The sequence below is a fragment of the Mixophyes fleayi genome, chromosome 1 (genome assembly GCF_038048845.1).
Source record: "Mixophyes fleayi isolate aMixFle1 chromosome 1, aMixFle1.hap1, whole genome shotgun sequence".
Lineage (NCBI taxonomy): Eukaryota > Metazoa > Chordata > Amphibia > Anura > Limnodynastidae > Mixophyes > Mixophyes fleayi.
In genome coordinates, this window is record NC_134402.1 from 431,764,656 (window position 1) to 431,786,798 (window position 22,143).

At 40.4% G+C, this 22,143-nt stretch overlaps 1 protein-coding gene across 2 annotated transcripts in view; it reads right to left on the reverse strand.

Annotated features, from left to right (window-relative positions):
* The window catches only part of WDR70 (WD repeat domain 70), a 213,030-nt gene that overhangs the window by 57,815 nt on the left and 133,072 nt on the right, over window positions 1–22,143 (reverse strand). For both annotated transcript variants that reach the window (XM_075184230.1, XM_075184229.1), the window contains 3 exons: window positions 11,040–11,139; window positions 4,807–4,891; window positions 3,392–3,530 (listed from right to left, as the gene is read on the reverse strand). In XM_075184230.1, coding sequence (XP_075040331.1) covers window positions 3,392–3,530; window positions 4,807–4,891; window positions 11,040–11,139 — 324 coding nt within the window. The remainder of the gene's footprint in view (window positions 1–3,391; window positions 3,531–4,806; window positions 4,892–11,039; window positions 11,140–22,143) is intronic.

Below are 22,143 nucleotides of genomic sequence, written 5' to 3' on the forward strand. Positions count from 1 at the left end.
TTTCGATACAGCAAGGCATACACAGAATACACACACGGACATGGATTATATGAATCCTGACATACCATAGTCTACAAAGTACATTGAAAAATAATACACAGCTTCAATGCTGTGGCTCTTATTACCACCTAGTGGTTGTAGGTGGTACTGCTTTGTTTAAATTTACAAACATATGGGTAAAATTTTTAGCTGGGGGAGGGGGTCTCCGGGTTAAATAGAAATGTAATTTATACAGCAGACAATAGGTGGAGGACTTCCCAGATATCTGAAAAGGGGAATGCATCAGCCTTTTAAAGGGACAGTATACTGAAATAAGTGATTTTGGGCAAAATAAAAAAAAATATATATATTTGTTTAGCCCAGATTAGTAAAACAGGGTAAGATATTTTACTCAATCAGTATATTACAGCTATATAAATTAAGGGGTGTTGTAATAAAATTCATATAGAGCAAATTAACTAGTGTACTGAGTGTGTTTTTTTCCTAGCTAAAAACATCCCCCTCTCACATTATATGAAGTTCAAAAATGGATAGTCAGCGCATTTTACAATCAAGCTGTATTCCCTAGTGGGCATTTAGGATTAATTGGCAGCATTCAATAACTAGAACATCCAGAATGCACTAAGCGGTTCTAGGATTGTGACAGCAAACTTTATATTTACAGAAGGTATAAATCCTCAATCCCTTACTTTAAAGGTCGGTGGTACTCCAAAATCCATGATAAAGCCTCCATTTTCCAGCATTAGTATAACAGAAGCCTCATGTCTATAGTCTGTGCTGTTGGGAGACCCTGCTCTTTCTACTATCTAATTCCCAAGTCTGTGGCTTCCTGCTGCCTCTATCACATCATAACACTGTCCCTATCATATGCACTAACGTAATCACATGATTGGACAGGTCACTGCCTACTATATGATCAGCACACATGTCCTGAGATACTCTAAGCACAGAATATAAAGATCTAACAAACTTCAGGCTGTTCTATCCCCACCCGCTTTACAACTGGATACAGTAATGCTGTAAATTGCCAAAAAGAAACAAAAAATTATATAGCTATATACATATAATACATTTGAATGCTCTTAATCTCAACTAAAGCTACATTTTAAGCAAATGACAGGTAAAAAACAACAGGCAGCAGGGTACAAACCGTTCTCTGCTGACAGATCTACTTAGAAGAGATCCAGATATGGCTGCCTCATAGACAGATGCTTAAGCCTCCAGATCACTTCATAAAACAAATTATTTTCTCCGGCGGCAGCTCTAGAAATAATGTTAAGTTAAATGGCTCAATACGGCGAACTAGACAGACAGGGGGAAGACCAATTTATAAAAGAATGTTAAACAAATATAGGCTTTTGTTAAAACATTTTTTTTTTTTTTGCTTCCATTATCCATCAGGTTCACTGAAAGGCCAAATCCACCACCCGACTACAAAGACGAGTAAGCCTTAAAAGTGTTTATCACCTTTATTTGTCAGTAAAAACCCCTCACTGGGATTTCCGCTTCCGATACTGAGTGGTAAAGGCTGCCAGGCCTGGATTTCTCATACAGGCCCGAGCCTAGAACAGCGCGTTGTCAAGGGCTGCAGAGTGTCTGGCATTTTTAATAAAGTTTTTTTTTTGTTGACCTCCTACTGGAGCTCTATAATCCCAAGTTTATTCTAAATTACTGATAGAATACATAGATAATAGAACATGTATCTCTTATTTACTGGTGCATAACTCAACGGCACTTAAATTGCTGAAGTTGGGGCACAGTTTGTGTGTCGCCAGTAAGAAGGTGTGGTCACAGCATGCTAGGGGCGTGGCTGCATCACAAGGAGGCGTGGTACATTCCTGAAGGGTGTGTCTAGCTATTCCAAACAGCTAGGCCAGTTTTGGCTAACCTGTGACACTCCAGGTGTTGTGAAACTACAAGTCCCAGCATGCTTTGCTAATATATAGCAGCTTTTTGCTGGAAGGGTATGCTGGGACTTGTAGTTTCACAACACATGGAGTGTCACAGGTTAGCCAACACCGTGCTAGGCTGTCCCTAACCCCTCTTCCACCCCCTCAAAAAAAACAACTGTACAGCACTCACACCTCCCAATTTTCCTGGCAGTCAGCACAAACCCTAACATTAGGACAGTTGTAGGTCTGCTGATGGGATGTGTTAGTGTAGTGGAAATTTGGGGCTATGAACAAATGACTGTAGGGTAGTGGTAACTATAGGTTGGTGGGTACGCAATAGAGGGGCAAGAAAATTAAATCCTGGCCCAGAGGCTGGCATTGCTAGTCTGGCTGCAATTACCATGTGGTTCATGGTAACAGATTTGTAAAATCAGTATTAATACAATTTTCCTTGGAACTCACAGGTGAATTCCACAAAACTTTCTGCTGCCTGAGGTAGTAACTAAACCCTCTTTTATCATTCCTGACACAGGCTCCCATTTTATATTACTGTGTCATCCTCTACAACAGACAAACACCACTTTATTCAGCCATAAAAATACAGTAACAAGCAAAGTGGATTTACCTGTATAATTAAGATACATGCTTCATAATATCTTCATTGTAAATATCAGTGGATTCCAGACAGCTTTCCTATAGCACAACAGAGCTTAAATCTCTGTATAAAAGACCTGCTGCTGTGACATAACATGGACTTATAGCACTGCAGGGGTCCTGGGTGGGGAGGCCTGTGCTGGAAACAAGATTGTAACGGGGAGATTCAATTAGCCGCAAAATGTCTCTGGAACATCCGGGAGACACTTTGTGGCGGAGCTTTGACAGAAATTTCTGCTCATTTTTCCTCGCACCCCATAGAGTTTTGAAGGAAAATGAGCGGAGGTCTCCACCATAATTGCCCACAATGTGTGCGGCATGATTTGCGCGCGCCATATTGAATCTCCCCCTAACTCTGCTATCTCGTGTATGTTAATATTAAGCACTGGGTCCATAATAGCTCTAGCACACTATAATATAGCTCCAAACTCAAGACAACTCTTACTGTAACAGGAGCTTTTCACTGAACATATCATCATCACCACCATTTATTTATATAGCACCACTGATTCCGCAGCGCTGTACAGAGAACTCATTCACATCAGTCCCTGCCCCATTGGAACTTACAGTCTAAATTCCCTAACACACACACACAGACAGAGACTAGGGTCAATTTTGATAGCAGCCAATTAACCTACTAGTATGTTTTTTGGAGTGCGGGAGGAAACCGGAGCACCCGGAGGAAACCCACGCAAACACGGGGAGAACATACAAACTCCAGACAGATAAGGCCGTGGTTAGGAATTGAACTCATGACCCCAGCGCTGTGAAGCAGCATATAACGACACTTGATTTGCTTACACACATTAAGAAAGCATAAATAACAATAAAATAAGAACACTCACAGCGTCTGTGACGGGAATTTCATAGACCTTCTTGAAATCCACCATGTCAAAGAACAACAGTTTTCCGCTGCCTTCCCCTTTCTTAACTGAAGTCCCAGTTATCAGGAGTTTATCGTCTGGGCTGAAGCAGCAGTCTGTCCTGCAGAGATGGGAAAGGAGAAATGAATCAGTGGTGCAAATAAGGGCAAGAAATGTCTTCATTTTAAGCGTAAAGGTCACCTGCGTAGAAAGGGTCTGATTTTGAACTTGGAGCAATTCCAGCTAGACCAAACCTGGCCAACCTGTGGCTCTCCAGGTGTTGTGAAACTACAAGTACCAGCATGCTTTGCTGTAGATAGCCAGCTGATAGCTGACAGGGCATCCTGGGGCTCATCGTTTCACAACACCTGGAGAGCCACAGGTTGGCCAGGCCTGACTGCTTGACAGGGCAATTTTGCAACTTGGCAAAACTATATTATACTGCCATTGGGGCAAATTTGAAATGTGAGGACAGCTGTAGAGGTGGCAGGGGGCGCATCCTACCTCATCAATAATTCGCAGTGTGAAAATAAAGCACCCAGTGTTTCTCTGCAGGCAAAGAAAAATTGTATTTTTATCTTGCATTGCAACACGGTTTTTCTAGGTGCAAATTTACACCCTGCAGTTGAATTTGAGGGCCTGCATATCTATAAGATCATGATAGTTGTGACACACCGTACAAACAAGCCCTGAGAATATCCTATTACGCTACAACATAACGTTGCAGTTGACATGTCAATATACATTGTAGATCGGTATACAATTAATACATTAGGCATCAATTATTGATAGAAGAATTAAAGCATTATATGAGAATACATAGCACACAGCAACTGTATTACTGCCTCACTAATCTTTGGCAGTCAGACTACTATTGTCTGTCCAGCAGCTAATATCCATAGAACACGTTTACTTTTTGTTTGTGTTCTTTAACTGCCCAGAGTAAGCATTCCGTTGTCATGGAAACAGCTTTGATCTCACTACACAGTATATTTTGGTGCTACACTTTGACACTTTCTTGCAGCTTACATGAAATGAAGCAATAATATGGGCTTTGATGGCGCTATAGACATTTTGTCCCATATTAAATTAACAAACTCTAAAATTACGTTGTGCTACATATAAATTGTACTTTATTTCTTTATTATATCCTATCATTTTAGCCTAGGAAGCAAATAACAAATCCTTTAGACGGTGATAATATTCCAGACTGCAGATATGTAATACAATGCTCTTGGGTCTTCATGTGCACGGTAGCATTTCCCAGAACCAAGAGAGAGAATACATTAGATAAATACATCTGTTTCACAACATTTGTATTAATAATGTGAATAACTCTAATTCATCTAATACTGAACCTGATATAACAAAAGACCTAGCAGAGGGTGAATACTTACATGGGGAAATAATTGGTCAGTCCAGAGGTCATGTGGATAGGTTTCTTAAAGTTTCTTATGTCCCATGTTTTTAAAGTATCATCTCCTGAAACAGACAAATAATGTATTTTAAAAGGATACACAGCGGATCAAAGTAGACTGCACAGATAAAACATGATTGCAGGAAACAACACTTATATACACCGATCAGCCACAACATTAAAACCGCCTGTCTAATATTGTGCAGGTCCCTCCTTGTGCCGACAAAACAGGTCTGATACGTCAAGGTTTGGGCTCTGTGGTATCTGACACCCCGACGTTAGCAGCAGATTCTTTAAGTCCTGTAAGTTGAGAGGTGGGGCCTTCATGGCTCGGACTTGTTTTTCCAGCATATCCCACAGATGTTCGATCGTATTGAGATCTGGAAAATTTGGAGGCCAAGTCAACACCTTGGACTCTTTGTCACGTTCCTCAAACCATTCTTGAACAACTTTTGCAGCCCGGCAGGGTGCATTATTTTGCTAAAAGAGGCCACTGCCATGAGGGAATACCGTTGCCATGAAGGGGTGTACTTGGTCTGCAATAATGTTTATGTAGGTCATACGTGTCAAAGTAACATCCAAATCAATGCCAGGACTCAAGTTTTCCCAGCAGAACATTTCCCAGAGCATCACATTGGCTCCGTCGGCTTGCTTTCTTCCCATAACGTATTCTGGTGCCATCTCTTCCCAAGATAAACGACGCACGTGCATCCGTCCGTCCGCATGATATAAAAGAAAACGTGATTCATCAGGCCACCTTCTACCATTGCTCCATGGTCCAGCTCTGTTGCTCACGGCAGTGAATAGGGGTCAGCATGGGCATTCTGACTGGTCTGCGGCTTTCTATCATAACCAGCATTAACTTTTTCAGCAATCTGTGCTGCAGTAGCTCTACAGTGGGTTTGGACCAGACGGGCTAGCCCTGCGTGCATCAGTGAGCCTTGGGCAATCATGATTTTATTGCCTGTTCACCAGTTGTCTTAGCTTGGACCACTTTTGGTAGGTACTAACTACTGCATTCCGGAAACACCCCACAAGACCTAACATTTTAGAGATGCTCTGACCCAGTCAACAAGCCATCACACTTTGGCTTTTGTCAAAGTGGCTCAGATCCTCACACTTGCCCATTTCTCTTGCTTGCAACGCATCAACTTCAAGAACTGACTGATCACTTCTTGCCTAATATATCCCACCTCTTGACAGGTGCTATTACAACGAGATAATCAATGTTATTCACTTCACTTGTCAATGGTTTTAATGTTGTGGTTGATCGGTGTATGTCTCAGATTTTAATATATATGTCTTATCAGATAACTTCTGGAATTACCGTGCAGTCCTGTGGATAGCCATTATGTATAGCGTGAAATAACAAATATAGGGGTCTATTTAACAAAGGAGGTTATTAGGGCTGCTCACTCTTTAATATAACCCCAGACCGGTGATACCTTATTTACCGTGGAAAGCGTTAGGAGTACCGCTGCTGTCCTCCTATCGCTATCTCAGGATGGCAGATTCTCAAAACAAGAAAAACTGTTTTACTAGTCAGAAATAATTTTTCATATTTTAAGTACATTAAAAAAAATGTTTCTATTGTTTCATTTATTCTCACATTTTTTTTAATCTACTGATATTGTCTTATTGAAAGATGAACAGTAAGCCCAAATCCAGACTTCCAGTTGCACTGCTCATATGTGAACAAGCAAGCCTGCCTACACATACACCTAGGTTTCCACACTGGCGTGGCAAAGTGGTGAGATCAGCCACTGTAAGGTATGATCACCTGAACCAAGAGACAGGTCAATGTTCATGATGGTCATCAGATGGACATCAACATCATGAACTTGTAACTCCTAATCATAATGTGTAGGGTTTCCTGATGGAAACGGTGGCTTAGTGGCTAGCACTTCTGCCTCACAGCACTGAGGTCATACGTTCGATTCCCGACCTTGGCCTTATGTGTGTGGAGTTTGTGTGTTCTCCCGTGTTTGCGTGGGTTTCCTCCGGGTGCTCCGGTTTCCTCCCACACTCCAAAAACATACTAGTAAGTTAATTGGCTGCTATCAAATTGACCCTTGTCTCTCTCTCTGTCTGTGTGTGTGTGTGTTAGGGAATTTAAACTGTAAGCTCCAATGGGGTAGGGACTGATGTGAATGAGTTCTCTGTACAGCACTGCGGAATTAGTGGTGCTATTTGAATAGCTGCTGCTGATGATGGAAAGTCAGGGTTTTTGATGACCTTTCCCATTTGCTTGAAAGCCATGCACAGAAATGTGTAATCTCACAGATCTATCCTATGAATCCTTGTGTGTCTACTAAGTGTGAGAACCATGATGATATGTGACCTGTCCTATCGATTGTTGTCATAGTGTAGGGGATAGAGAACAAACCAATTTCATTGCTCTAACACCTAAATCTTAGTGGTGAAGAAACGAGCAACTACGGGTCTAAATATAGAGTTAGTACTAAATTCATATGGAAGGTGTAATTTTGCACCTTGGCAAAACCATGTTACACTCTAAATTGCAGTGTAAAAATAAAGTTGTTCAGTATTAGTATGAATCATGCAAAAGCAGGCAGTATTTTTACTACATGCATAAAAAAAATTGCATTTCCACTGATTGCATTGTAGCTTGGTGTCTCCAGGTGTAAATTTACACCTTTTAGCTGGGTTTGGTCCCAACTCACTGCTCTAACCACTGAACATTAGTGTGCCTGCTAAGTGGTGTAAGAACCCCTGTCTGCAGCCACAGTACAGGGGGTAAGACAGGGCAGATTGGGAACTTTATGTGACCCTGGAAAAAATTCTGAAAGTGGCCTCATGTAGACGGGACCAACATGAGATTCCTATCCTCGTGTCTCATAGGAGACTCGCTGCTTGGTCCCACAATGATCTGCTTTGCCATTTTGTATTATTACCTGGCTTTGTTTCACCATTTATCTTTCTTTTCACCCCTTACAATCCCACTGCCCTGTTCCTTGATCTCACACAATTCCCTGTTCAGTCCTCTTCACAATAACTGCCAAAAATAACAACCTCGATCAGATCTCCCCGTCATTGGTTCCAGTGTAGCGTAGAGGTGCTCGTCCACCTCACTTTCAGCTCCTATCATAATATTGGTCCTATGCGATTCCCCTCGATCCGGGACCACCACAGAACCAATGCTTTGTCAGACAATCATGTGGTCACACACAGGCAGCCTAGGGCAGCATCAAGCAGTATAAAATGTCTCAGGAAGAACCAAGATGCCATCAGTCTACCGGGAAAGCTCAGAGTAAGGTCTATGGCCAATCCGCCTCTGTGGCTAGAGAATTGTACAGACCACAAACCAATCCCACTGCTGTACCCCTGAACATTACTGTGTCTGCTACGTGGTATCTGAACCCTGTGTCCTAAGTATTGAACCAATGAATAAGGGATGCAGGTTTCCGGTTGTTGTCCACTAATGATATAACACTATTAGCGCTTTGTCTGTCTGTTTATACCCAGTCAGTTTTCTTATGGTGTTTACTCCCAATTGCAAAGTTCGGCAGAGTATGCCGGCCGTATATAAATAAATAACAATTTCTTGGTGGCTGCATTAATTATTCCTAGTCTTAATATCTCCAAGTATAGAAATATGGAAGACATAAAAAACTAGGATATTACATTAACAAATGTTCTACATGTACATTCTGTACTTCACACCTATATCTAAAATGACAAGTAAAACACAATCTGTACTTTACCATGTAGAATGCATTTATCAAAAGGGAAACGTTGTGCTCTGGTAGGACCTTCCAGTCTCCTCTTAACCCTTTACAGCTAGACCGGCCTGGTAAGAATCATTCTCCCATGTGCTGTATGCAGGCTGTAGGGGTTACACGATGTCCTACTATAATCTACACAGTTAGCAGGTGTGTTACTGTAAAACACAAGGCACATCTGGGCTAGTTGGTCACCTTCCAGCTAACTACTCTAACTTGGATTTACGCTACCTTACTCCTGTGTTTTTGGATACGGTACAAATGAGTCATCAAACTGCAGTCAAAACACATTATTTAAAAAAAGAAAGAAAGAAGGAAAAAAAAACACTTTCCAGGATGTAGTGTATCACACAGGTTTCCCATCAATAATTCTTCTTATCCTCTTAAGGGATTTTGTTTCCAAAAGTTTTAAAAGCTAAACCTTAAAGCATAAATGTACATGTACAATCGGTAGGTCCTCATCCGTATCATTGGAGGAAATGGACCATCGAATATACACTATTTACAGAGGGGTGATACTGCTACGATAGCATAATACAATTAACCTATTGTGTAAATAAATTAAGTTGTGTGATCAGTGGCACGGACAAAAAAACTACAAAAAATAAACAACAGGTTTTTAGAATCCCTACGTCTAGATATATCGGTGCGATTATTGGCCTTGGGTTTAAAGGCTCAGCTGATGTCCAATTTGACCATACACATGTACAGACAAACCGGACAGACCGTTCTGTACTTCACATCCTTGTACAAAGTTTGTTCAGATTTGTAGTTTTGTTGTACTTTAAAAGGGTAAAGACTGTATGAAAAAGGTGGCTATTTAAGACATGCGCTAGTACATGCTAATATTAGTATTCTGACTTGGTTAGGTATTTAGCAGAATCTTTTTTTTCATAGGATCTGTTACCTAGCCGACTCCTAAAATATGGATCTGTTGCATCCTTATTGTAAAGTCTACAACGTATGGCTTAGAACTGGATCACACACAAATAACTGTCATGATTATATATATATATATATATATATATATATATATATATATATATATATATATATATATATATATATATCTCTATCTCTCTCTCTCTATCTCTCTATATATATACATATATATACATATATATATATATATATATATATGTATATATATATATATATATATGTATATATGTATATATATATGTATATATGTATATATATATGTATATATGTATATATATATGTATATATGTATATATATATATATATATATATATATATATATATATATACACACAAGTTAACCCGTGCATGATACTCATGCATTCTAGTCAAATCAAGCTACTTAAGGTGTTAAAAAGGTTCTTGTCATGCATTTGGGCCTAGCCCAGGCCTCCTCAGGGGAAGAGCGTTACTTCCCGACGTAAGCGCCCTTTTTTAACGTGGTTTTGTCCACATGTCACCACCACATCATTTTTCTCCATCACCTCATCCTTCATCTTTATCGCCACATCTATCCAGATGTCTATCCAGACACAGGGATCTCTCTCAGCGGTCCTGAGTATCACACTCCTCTCACTCTGTCACTCCCGGCAACCACCAACCACTCCCAACTGTCACCCCCGGCAACCACCAACCACTCCCAACTGTCACTTCTCCTTCAAGAAATATATAGGTCAGTGTATAACTCTGCCCAGCAGGTGGCGCTGCAGCTTGGTTTGTTTTTTTTCACACGCCACTAGGCATTTATATAGTAGATATATACATATATATATATGTACTTATACACACACATATCTATATATCTAATATATAAATGTCTAGTGGCGTGTGTTAGTCTGTCTGTCTGTGTGTGGAAAAAATAAAACCGAGCTGCAGCGCCACCTGCTGGGCGGAGTTATACACTGACCTACTAAATTCTTAGTGTGTGTGTGTGTGTGTGGGAAAAAAAACTCAGAAAGGGCTGAAATTTGGTATACTAAGATGTTTTTAATTTGTTAATTTAATTTGTTAATTGTTAAAAGTGTTTATAAAGATTTAAAAAATATATATATATATTTCTTGAAGGAGAAGTGACAGTTGGGAGTGGTTGGTGGTTGCCGGGGGTGACAGTGGGGAGTGGTTAGTGGTTGCCGGGGGTGACAGTGGGGAGTGGTTGGTGGTTGCCGGGGGTGACAGTGGGGAGTGATTGGTGGTTGAGGCCTGGGCTATGGCCCAAATGCATGACAAGAACCTTTTTAACACCTTAAGTAGCTTGATTAGACTAGAATGCATGAGTATCATGCACGGGTTAACTTATATATATATATATATATATATATATACATATATACACATATATACATATATACACATATACACACATTACATATATATATAGATACATATATATATAGATACACATATATATATATATATATATATATACACACATATTTATATATACACATATAAACGCACACACACATTCATACAAATATTTGGTACCTACCTCCTCGTGTGGCAAGGACAGTGCTGCCATAGGAAAAAACAATACAGGAAGTATCAGTACCAGGACCATGTGCCTGTCTGCAGTGGAATTTTGTGTGGACCTGAAAACAAAACAATCACTAATTAGGTTACTGAATATTTAATGAGCAACTAAACTAAAAAATGAGGTTGCCCAATTAAAATCATTACGCTGGGTATCACAACTTATTGAAATAGCAGATCATTGAAATAGGAATACTACCTGAAATCGTCTGTTGAAAACTCAAGTCACAAACGGTTGTTGCCACTTTAGATTGTGAAAATGCGCTTTCCTTAGCAACATCTTAACCATCAATACAGTCTAGTTTGTTTCCATGGTTAAGATGTTGCTAAGGAAGGTCCGTTATTTACAACCTATTTTTGAAAAGGCAGCAACAATGTATAGCGGAGTTTTAAGTAAGTCATTAATCGTCTATTTCGAGTTTCAGGAGTTATTCTAGTAAGTGATTTTAATTAGACAACAACTTTTTTGTCAGTGTGGTTATCATTCTGAAAATGTTAACATGGGTAGGAAGAAAGATAGATGAATAAACAATTGATAATGTAGGGTCCCCTATATCTCCCATTAGAGAAGGTGGTACAGGTTTTCCTCCCGCACACCACAGGAAGCAAAAAAATCCTAAGGTCATTATACACTACAAGTGGGGTTTCAAGGTACACAACGTTTAGTGGGGGTTCTGGTTGGGGTCTTACAAACCCTTCTTCAGGTGAAAGAATAAATTTTAATACTTTTTTTAAATAATTATTATTCGACCTAAAAAGGGGGACCCACCTCCAAACCTCGAATTGTGGTGGATAATAAATCAGCTCAGATGATCATATAGGAATCATTGGACATCCTGTGGTGTGTTGCTTCTACTGATAAAATTGTGATTTTAGGAAGTGAGAGAGTCTGTATCCCACCAGCAGCTAAGTAACTGCAGTAAGAGTGATGGGTTATTAGTGGTCACGCTGCACACATTTTCCAAAGTTTCTTATTTGAAATTGTGGGTCCAAAAATTATCTTTTTTTTCTCGTGGTACAGTAAATACAATCATTTTATTACTTTCCAAAATTTTCAATGGCGATTCCAAGAAGTCATACAAAAGGGTGGTGGTCCGGGACAATGATTATTCTTACAAGCTCTGAATGGATCACACTATGAATTTGTAACATTTAGACTTTTTTGGAATATATATCCTACTGTTTGCATTATGGATTTTCAGAATGTTACCTTGTCTAACCCTCTATTGAGACATAGATATTGATGTACTGTATTTTGCAAAACATTTTGTACAAAGATATATTTCCTAAAATATAATAATTAAGACTAACCTTCAAATCAGTCACAGTTTTTACAGGAACCCTGTGTTCCTACTAATTCCTCCTTCCTTGCACTGCTGCCTTTACAAACCTTACTAAAATAGCCGTTCTGAGTTGTAGGCTGCATTCTTACATAATGTCAACCCTTCTTTAACTGTAAATATAGTCTCTGAAAAATGTTCGGCAAAAAGTACAACCTCAACTATGTATAATCCTTCTGAGAATACATCCTGAACAATACTGGCAAATTCTACCAATGTTCCAAAGCTGGTGGTCTAATAAGTAATCCAATGGGAATTCGCAGAATATTTTTACACTGATTTTTGGGATTTATTGTTATATTTTTTTTACTTACTTTTTATCATTATAACAATTTCTCTTTATAACAGTCCATCGGGCAAACACAGCCAGCTGAAGATAAAGAATGGCCAATGACTGGGAGACTGTATAGGTTGACAATTAGTAGTGTTTCCTGGTGATGGGCACTTGAGACATTTTTACATAGCAGTGAATTTACAATAGTTTAAAATTGTAAGGAAGACTCACACAGTTATTAATATAGATACTTTTCTCTTTTTTCTCTCTTTTTTTATATCTTTTTAATTATTGTATTTATAGTTTTTGGTATGCAATACACAAATATTCTGCACAAACACATTTGTCTCTTTTTTAACATTGTACCAAGGGTAGCACAGGACTTGTTGGTGGTTAAAAGAATAACAAGCAGAGTTATTGAGACAACGCCTGTGACTGTAGATGTATAATATATGTAGATTATGGTTAAGAGGGAGGTTGAGGAATTTTATAAGCTTGCCTGAAGAGGTGGGTTTTCAGAGAACGCATGAAGGTTTGAAGACTAGAGGATAGGTCTTATTCTTATTATATATAGGGAGAGAATTTCACAACCCTTAAAAAGTTCTATAACCGGGAATGGGAGCATGCAATGAGTGTGGATGAGAGATGAAGATTGTCTGCAGAACAGAGGTGTCTAGTTGGGAGATATTTTGAGATAAGTGAGGAGATTTATGTTGTTGCACATTTTTTGATGGTCTTGTATTTAGTAGAAATATTTTATATTGGATTTGGTGAAAAATAGGCAATCAATGTAGAGACTGACAGAGTGACTCAGCAGTGGAAGAACGATTTGCAAGTAAAAACAATCTAGCTCTGCGTTCAAAACAGATTGAAGGGGTAAGAGTGTGATTTGGGAAAGACCAGTAAGCAGGGATCTGCATTAGTCAATGTAGGAGATGATGAGTGCATGAATTAAAGTTTTTGAAATGTCTTGTGTTATATATATGCATGTTCTGGAAATGCTTTTTTTTAGATTTATGCAACATGAATTAGAGTTGATGTGAGAAACAAAAGTTAGTTCTGTGTCAAGGATCACATTTAGGCAGCGAGTTTGTGGGGTTGAATTTATGGTCATGTTATCAACCGAAATGGAAATGTCAGGTAGGCAACTTCTGTTGGTGGGTGGCAATATTATTTTTCCCTGATTTTTAAAGATTGCGCTTGAGGCTGTGAGAAGACATCCAAGATGAGATGGCAGAAAGATAGTCAGTAACGTGGACCAAAACAGATGGTGAGAGATCAGAAGAGGATAGATAAATTTGGGCATCATCTGCATAGAGATGATACTGAAATCCAAAGGAGCTTATTAGTTTTCCAAGTGCCCTGTGGAGAGGAGAGGTGGTGCATGTACAGAAACTAATACCGAAAGAGCAATGAGATAGGTAGGAAGAGAACCAGGATAGGACAATGTCTTGAAGACCTAGGGGTTGCGGCAGTTGTAAGAGAAAAGAGTGGTCAGCAGTGTCAAACGTAGGAGAGAGATCCAGGAAAATTAGAAGCTAGCAATGGTGTTTAGATTTATCAGTGATCAAATCATTGACAACCTTAGTTAACAGTGTCTGTGGAGTGTTGAGAACATAAGCCTGACTGAAGAGGATGCAGTGTGAGGAAAGAAAGCGTATTAGGTGAGTGTAGACAATTCTCTCAACAAGCTTGGAGGGGCATGAGAGTTGAGATGAGATCGTAATATGAGAGAGAGATTTCTGAGAGTATGAGGCTTGGTAGAGATTGACAGCAGAGAGTTTAAAGTAATGGAGAAGAGCTTGTAGCTGATAAGGTGATGACCTGAGCAGGGGAAAGGAGTGTTAAGGAAATCATAAACTGAGCATAGTGTAGAGAAAACAAGATCAAGACAATGGACATCCTGATGAATAGAGGATTCTATTTTAGTTTTCTTACTCAAATTTTCTGGGCAAAACCATGTTGCAATGCAAGGGGTACAAATGAGTTTATTATGAAAGTTAAAGTTGATCTAGAACATGTCCTACCCCAAGTATAAATCCGCCATCATATTTTAACTGTATCTCCCCCTCCGATGCAACATGGTTTTGCCTTACTTGCTTCCTTTTGCTTAACTTTTCTTACTTAATCAAGCCCAATATTTTTATAAAGTTGCAGTTTAAAGTCAGGGCAAGACTGAACAATGTTTTTTTGTAGATTCATGCCTCATATGGCATAGCTGGAAAGGGTGCACATTGAATACATTTCTATGCAGACTGTTCCAAATGACATCTATAGTAAAGTTTCACTTGCCCTCAAATTGGGATATGTACAATATGTTGCATTACCTAGAACTTTGATTTTGCCAAAATTGCCGATGTATTTTGTAATTTGCCATGTTGCAATCCCAATGGACACCAACCAACTATTGAGAAGCAAAAAAAAAAACTTGGATCTGTTCAAACCACATCCCATATCTGCTAAAACCACATCCCATATCTGCTAAAACCACATCCCATTTGCTGAAGTCATGCCACTTTGAGGTCTGAAAATCGGAACTGTCCCGCCAGTAACAGGACTACTGGGAGTTACACAAAATTCTAGCACAAAAGCAATAGTGTAAACATAGATTTATTGACAAGTTGCTGTGTATCTAACTGCTAGTGCGAGGAGATCCTCATCCTAATACATACATCATAGGACACTTTCACCATTAATCTCTTTCTACCTCCATCCACTGTTGGTTAAAAAATGTATGATGGGAGTAGGAAAAAAGTCTAAAATCATTTTTGACAGAATCCTCTCAGATCTACTGCGATGAGCACGTCTGTAAATAACAGCAGAAGCACCAAAGACAACGAGAGTCCAAAGAACTTTGACATAATCACCTGACAAGCGAATATTCCAGCTGAATTCACCAACTCAAGAGGGCCACAGCCCATCATATACAGACATATCAGACACATGGATACAACAAACCCTTCTCAGGGGCAGGCTGGCCTGGGGGGCAGGGGGAGCATCTGGTCCCATAGTGGGCTAACCTGGGCTTGGTTAACTCCATATATTTTCATGTAAAATAGGCTGCTGGGTTGAGTCTTGGCCCCCGGGCTAAAATTTGCCAGCCCTGTCCTGACCCTTCTTCAATGCTTTTTTCAGAGCTTAATGCTCAAACCAGTCAAATAAAACTTGACATATATAACGAAGAAAATAAGATTCGGATTCGTCAACAAAATAACTATATGTTACCCATGGATATAGGAGCGAAAAAATACTGCCTGCATTATACCAACAACACACTCTAATATTGTACCTGAGACCAGAGAGCACATTGTGTGAGAAGTCAGTGACCCCACAATGTCTCAGCCGCTACACTGCACAGATCCATACACAATGCACAGATTCCCAGGCACACTGCACAGATCCATACACAATGCAGAGATTCCCAGGCACACTGCACAGATCCATACACAATGTACAGATTCCCCCAGTCACACTGCACAGAACCATACACAATGCACAGATTCCCAGCCACACTGCACAGATCCATACACAATGTACAGATTCCCCCAGTCACACTACACAGAACCATACACAATGCACAGATTCCCAGGCACACTGCACAGAACCATACACAATGTACAGATTCCCCCAGTCACACTGCACAGAACCATACACAATGCACAGATTCCCAGGCACACTGCACAGATCCATACACAATGCAGAGATTCCCAGCCACACTGCACAGAACCATACACAATGCACAGATTCCCAGGCACACTGCACACAACCATGCACAATGCACAGATTCCCAGGCACACTGCACAGAACCATACACAATGCAGATTCCCAGCCACACTGCACAGAACCATACACAATGTACAGATTCCCCCAGTCACACTGCACAGAACCATACACAATGCACAGATTCCCAGGCACACTGCACAGAACCATACACAATGTACAGATTCCCCCAGTCACACTGCACAGAATCATACACAATGCAGAGATTCCCAGCCACACTGCACAGAACCATACACAATGCAGAGATTCCCAGGCACACTACACAGAACCATACACAATGCACAGATTCCCAGGCACACTGCACAGAACCATACACAATGCACAGATTCCCAGGCACACTGCACAGAACCATACACAATGCACAGATTCCCAGGCACACTGCACAGAACCATACACAATGCACAGATTCCCAGGCACACTGCACAGAACCATACACAATGCACAGATTCCCAGGCACACTGCACAGAACCATACACAATGCACAGATTCCCAGGCACACTGCACAGAACCATACACAATGCACAGATTCCCAGGCACACTGCACAGAACCATACACAATGCAGATTCCCAGCCACACTGCACAGAACCATACACAATGTACAGATTCCCCCAGTCACACTGCACAGAATCATACACAATGCAGAGATTCCCAGCCACACTGCACATAACCATACACAATGCAGAGATTCCCAGGCACACTACACAGAACCATACACAATGCAGAGATTCCCAGGCACACTGCACAGAACCATACACAATGCACAGATTCCCAGGCACACTGCACAGAACCATACACAATGCACAGATTCCCAGGCACACTGCACAGAACCATACACAATGCACAGATTCCCAGGCACACTGCACAGAACCATACACAATGCACAGATTCCCAGGCACACTGCACAGAACCATACACAATGCACAGATTCCCAGGCACACTGCACAGAACCATGCACAATGCACAGATTCCCAGGCACACTGCACAGAACCATGCACAATGTACAGATTCCCTCAGTCACACTGCACAGAACCATACACAATGTACAGATTCCCAGCCACACTGCACAGAACCATACACAATGCACAGATTCCCAGCCACACTGCACAGAACCATACACAATGCACAGATTCCCAGCCACACTGCACAGAACCATACACAATGCACAGATTCCCAGCCACACTGCACAGAACCATACACAATGCACAGATTCCCAGCCACACTGCACAGAACCATACACAATGCACAGACTTCCAGCCACACTGCACAGAACCATGCACAATGTACAGATTCCCCCAGTCACACTGCACAGAACCATACACAATGCACAGATTCCCAGCCACACTGCACAGAACCATACACAATGCACAGATTCCCAGCCATACTGCACAGAACCATGCAGAGATCCCCAGTCACACTGCACAGAACCATGCAGAGATTCCCAGTCACACTGCACAGAACCATACACAATGCACAGATTCCCAGCCACACTGCACAGAACCATACACAATGCACAGATTCCTAGCCACACTGCACAGAACCATACACAATGCACAGATTCCCAGCCACACTGCACAGAATCATACACAATGTACAGATTCCCAGCCACACTGCACAGAACCATACACAATGCACAGATTCCCAGCCACACTGCACAGAACCACACAATGCACAGATTCCCAGCCACACTGCACAAAACCATGCAAGTCCACAAAGAAAACAATCTACTGTACACAATTGGAAAAAAAAAGTTGTTATAATTTCTTTAATCATTTATCTTAACATAAAATGACTATACTCCTACGTAGTTTTATTTGCGATTTATGCTTAACCTACAAGAGGAAAAACACAAAAAGGATTATTTATTATAAATTACAAATGAACAGACACTGGGTACGGGACCACTGCCAGAATCCTCTCCAATCTGATTCTGGATAATTTCAATTTTAACAAAATCAAAACCTTTGGTTCAGTCATATTTTTATTGTTCTTTTTTAAGACAGACACAATACGCAAGCGAGTGCCGAAATACTGTTAATGAATCAAACACACGGGACTGGAAATGAAAAAAAAAAAGTGCTGGGGGGGGTTTAAGATAAATTGAGTCAAAGAAAACACACACTTTAATATATCAACTCTTTTGTGACACAAGAACTAAAAAAAATTACCAGCAGCAGAAGTGAGAGTGAGAAATAACAGACTGTGTACAATATCTACAATATCATTTTTATCAGAATTAAAAAAAAAAATCCAACATCCGAACCAGACTCAATTTGTGGTCATTTTTCAGAGGCCGATGGCTGTAAGTGGGTGATTGCTTTCCGAACATATGTGCGTCTTTCTACTTCTTAGACATTAACAACATGTTTTAACAGCCTTTTCCAAGAACACTGTGGATTAAGACAATAAAAATAGAATATGGATGGAGTGCATTTATGATTGTGTGAGAAAAACACCAGACTGCTGTGACAAGTGCAAGTGAAGTCATTAATGGTGCGTTGTAACAATGTTTAATGTAAATGGATGGATCTGCACATTTAAAACCAATGGACAGAGTAAAATATTATGTTTTGTAATATATATGTCATTTGTGAAACAAACCATTTGGGGTAGGCAGGTTCATGAATATAAACTTTCAGTACATCTAATGAACTAAAGAAAACCATGTAGCGTATCGCTAATTCGGGTCATTTGCAAATATTACAACTAAGATTAGGTTACAGATTAATAAGTACACAGGGTTCCACTAACAACAAATCCAAGTTCTCATAATACCCAGCATGGATTACTGTAATATCGTCTTAACCTGCCTTCTACTACAATGACAATCAACTCTCCGGTCTAGCCTATCTTCAATGCGCAGCCAGACCCATCTAAGCCTCTAGCTACTCCAAATCTGCTTCATCAGTCTCTCTATAGCTTCCCAAATGACCTGATCTCCAAATATATTTCTATATGTCTGCTGCACCCTAACTACGAAGGATCCTTTCTTCTGCTCTCTTCCTCCTCTCACTACAAGACTTTTCCTGTGTTGCAACGTTTCTAAGAAATGGTCTACTTTGCTTTATCGCAAGACCCACCATATTTAGAAGACCCGTTTGCCCTTTCGGACTCTCTTATATCCTCCTTCAAAAGCTCCCGTAAGACCCATCATATTAGGAGGAATTATTTCCACAGTCCATGATTTCTCCTTCTCTCATCTCTTCACTTACTCTAGTTGCCCGGGCATGGAGCTAACATGTAGGCAATTGCCTTGGGATTTAATGGTTAGATTGAATGTCCGTTGAGTTTTTTTAATGCTCTAGCAGCACCCCATGCCTGTGATTGGTTAGGGATGTGGAGCTTGGTTATGATGTCACAGACAAGCACTACACTCCCACTCTCAGGAGCAGAGAATATCACTCCCACCTCCTGTCTGCCTAAGTAAGAAGCAGCTGGTGGGGGTGGTGTACAATTACATGGATGGAAGTCAGACTTCCAACAGAATATGGTCACTCAATGTTGAACTTTTAAATAAAACATCTGTTTTAACATAGATGAATCTATAAAAAGTAGTTAAAATATATTAATTACCAATTACTTTGTTGGTCATGAGCAAATGCTTTACAAGCAATTGAATGTATGTAAAAGACTTTGTCTCTGGATGGAGTTAAGCTTGCCAAAACATCCCCCACTCCTAACCTGTCCCCTAACTGCCTATGACTATCCTCCCCAACAGTACTGAAGCCTAACCCCATACATGTCCACTCTCCCGAAAAGTCTGGGAGATTCCTGAATTCTGGCCATTCTCCTACGTCCCAGTCACTTCCTAGATGCGGAATACAGTGAATCGTGTCATTTTGGCCCAGTCTACCACTGGGGATCTGCAATAATGTGATACAACGTCCCCCTACCCCTCTCCTTTCTCACACTTCACCTCCATACGAGATCTCCCGGATGGAAAGAGTAAAAAATTGGTAACTATGTGTAACCCTAATCAGTCACCTCCAAACATTAAACCACCACCCAGAAAGTAATCCTAACCACCCCCACACAGCCCAAACCATAACCTCCTTAACCTTCACTGTCCCACAAGTATTCTTACTTATAGACCAGAGCAGCCAAAGAGATAGAATTCTTGCAAAACGTTGCGTGCAGCGGGCTGTGTCACAGGTGTGTGACGCTCCGGCTACACAACCTTCCAGTTCTGTTTTTAATGCTGCAGAATGGCAGCCATCACTGCATTTGTAAATTGCTGATGTGCGGAATTTATAGTCTATAAATAAAGCTGGGACGATGAAGGTGTCGGTTAATTTTGGTGTGTTATAAGGGAAAAGTCTGGGTGCAACTGAACAAAAAGAGGGAAGAGGGAAGGATAGAGGGAATGCTACATGGAACACTAGAGGCCAAATTCTTATGGCGAAATGTGGAAAATGCTGCCAAAAAATTCAGAACGAGGTGAATATTGTGCAGAGCAAGTTTGAAACTTTTGTTCAAAGACGATGAAGCAGAACAGAAGAGCCGACAGCATAGAGCAAGATTCAAGAGTAGGGAGAAGCAGGAGTGATGTAAATGCTACAAGTAAGTAAAGTGAGCAACAAACTTACCTTTTACAATCAAATGTATTTGTGACTAATTCATCACAGAAAATCGCCTAATGTGCGTTCCACTATGTTTCTTAGTAAAGCTCCTTAAAAAAAATAAAAAAAAAATAAAAAAATAGGACCAAGGTATCCTTAGCTGCAGGAACAAGCCAGACAGAATTTCTAAAGAGCCAAAGAGATTCTACAACGATTGCGATCTATAAAAACATACCCCAAAAAGTGAAAAAGTCAGGCGCTCCTAGTGAATCATTAAGTGTGAAGGGAACAGTGCTCCCGGGATTTTAGTTCTAGGTCTACTGTACAGAACACATGATCAAATGATCTGTAATGTAACTGAAAAATTTGATTAAAAACACAAATATTCTTACTCACAGGTCATGATTTGGGGTTAATAAGACTGCATTTTTCGCTAAAAAACAATAAAATAATTTACTGCCAGGCTCACTGTAATATATGGTCTTATAAATCAGCTCCTACCACAGGGGTTAAAGACGTTATTAAAAAGAGATAAACACTGACAACTTAAAGTGTCACAGAATGTGGAAAATGCAATTACTCTGCCTATTTCATGGAGTGTGCGGAATAAGAAAGTGAATGAACTCTGCGTACACCTGCGACCACCCAGTCACATCCCATTAGCTTCACAAAAGCAATTAGATGCCACTGCCTGCAGCCGAAAAACAAAATTAAATACGACAAAACCAATGTCACTGTCCTCTCTATAGACATAAAGTCCGTTAATTTAAACCTAACACAGAATACACTGTACCAAATGCAAATGTATATGGAAAAAGTTACCATTGTAGGAGTTAAACAGGAACTCTGCCCATTGCAGTTTTATTGTCTTTTCTCCACCTACCCCGGAGTAGCAGACAGTGGACGTCAGATGTACAGGACACAGGAGTGTCAATAGGTCTATAGTACAGTGAATGGATAGTTTGCAAGGCGCTATTTACCCATATTTGCCAAATTTCTGACTCTCACTTCCGGTAGATCCCAGAGGGGAGGTCAAGTAGCAAATGCAGGGAGATGTTGGGCCGTGAGTGCGGCATCATTATAGCTCCGCTCAGTGCAATGCTGCAATCGCA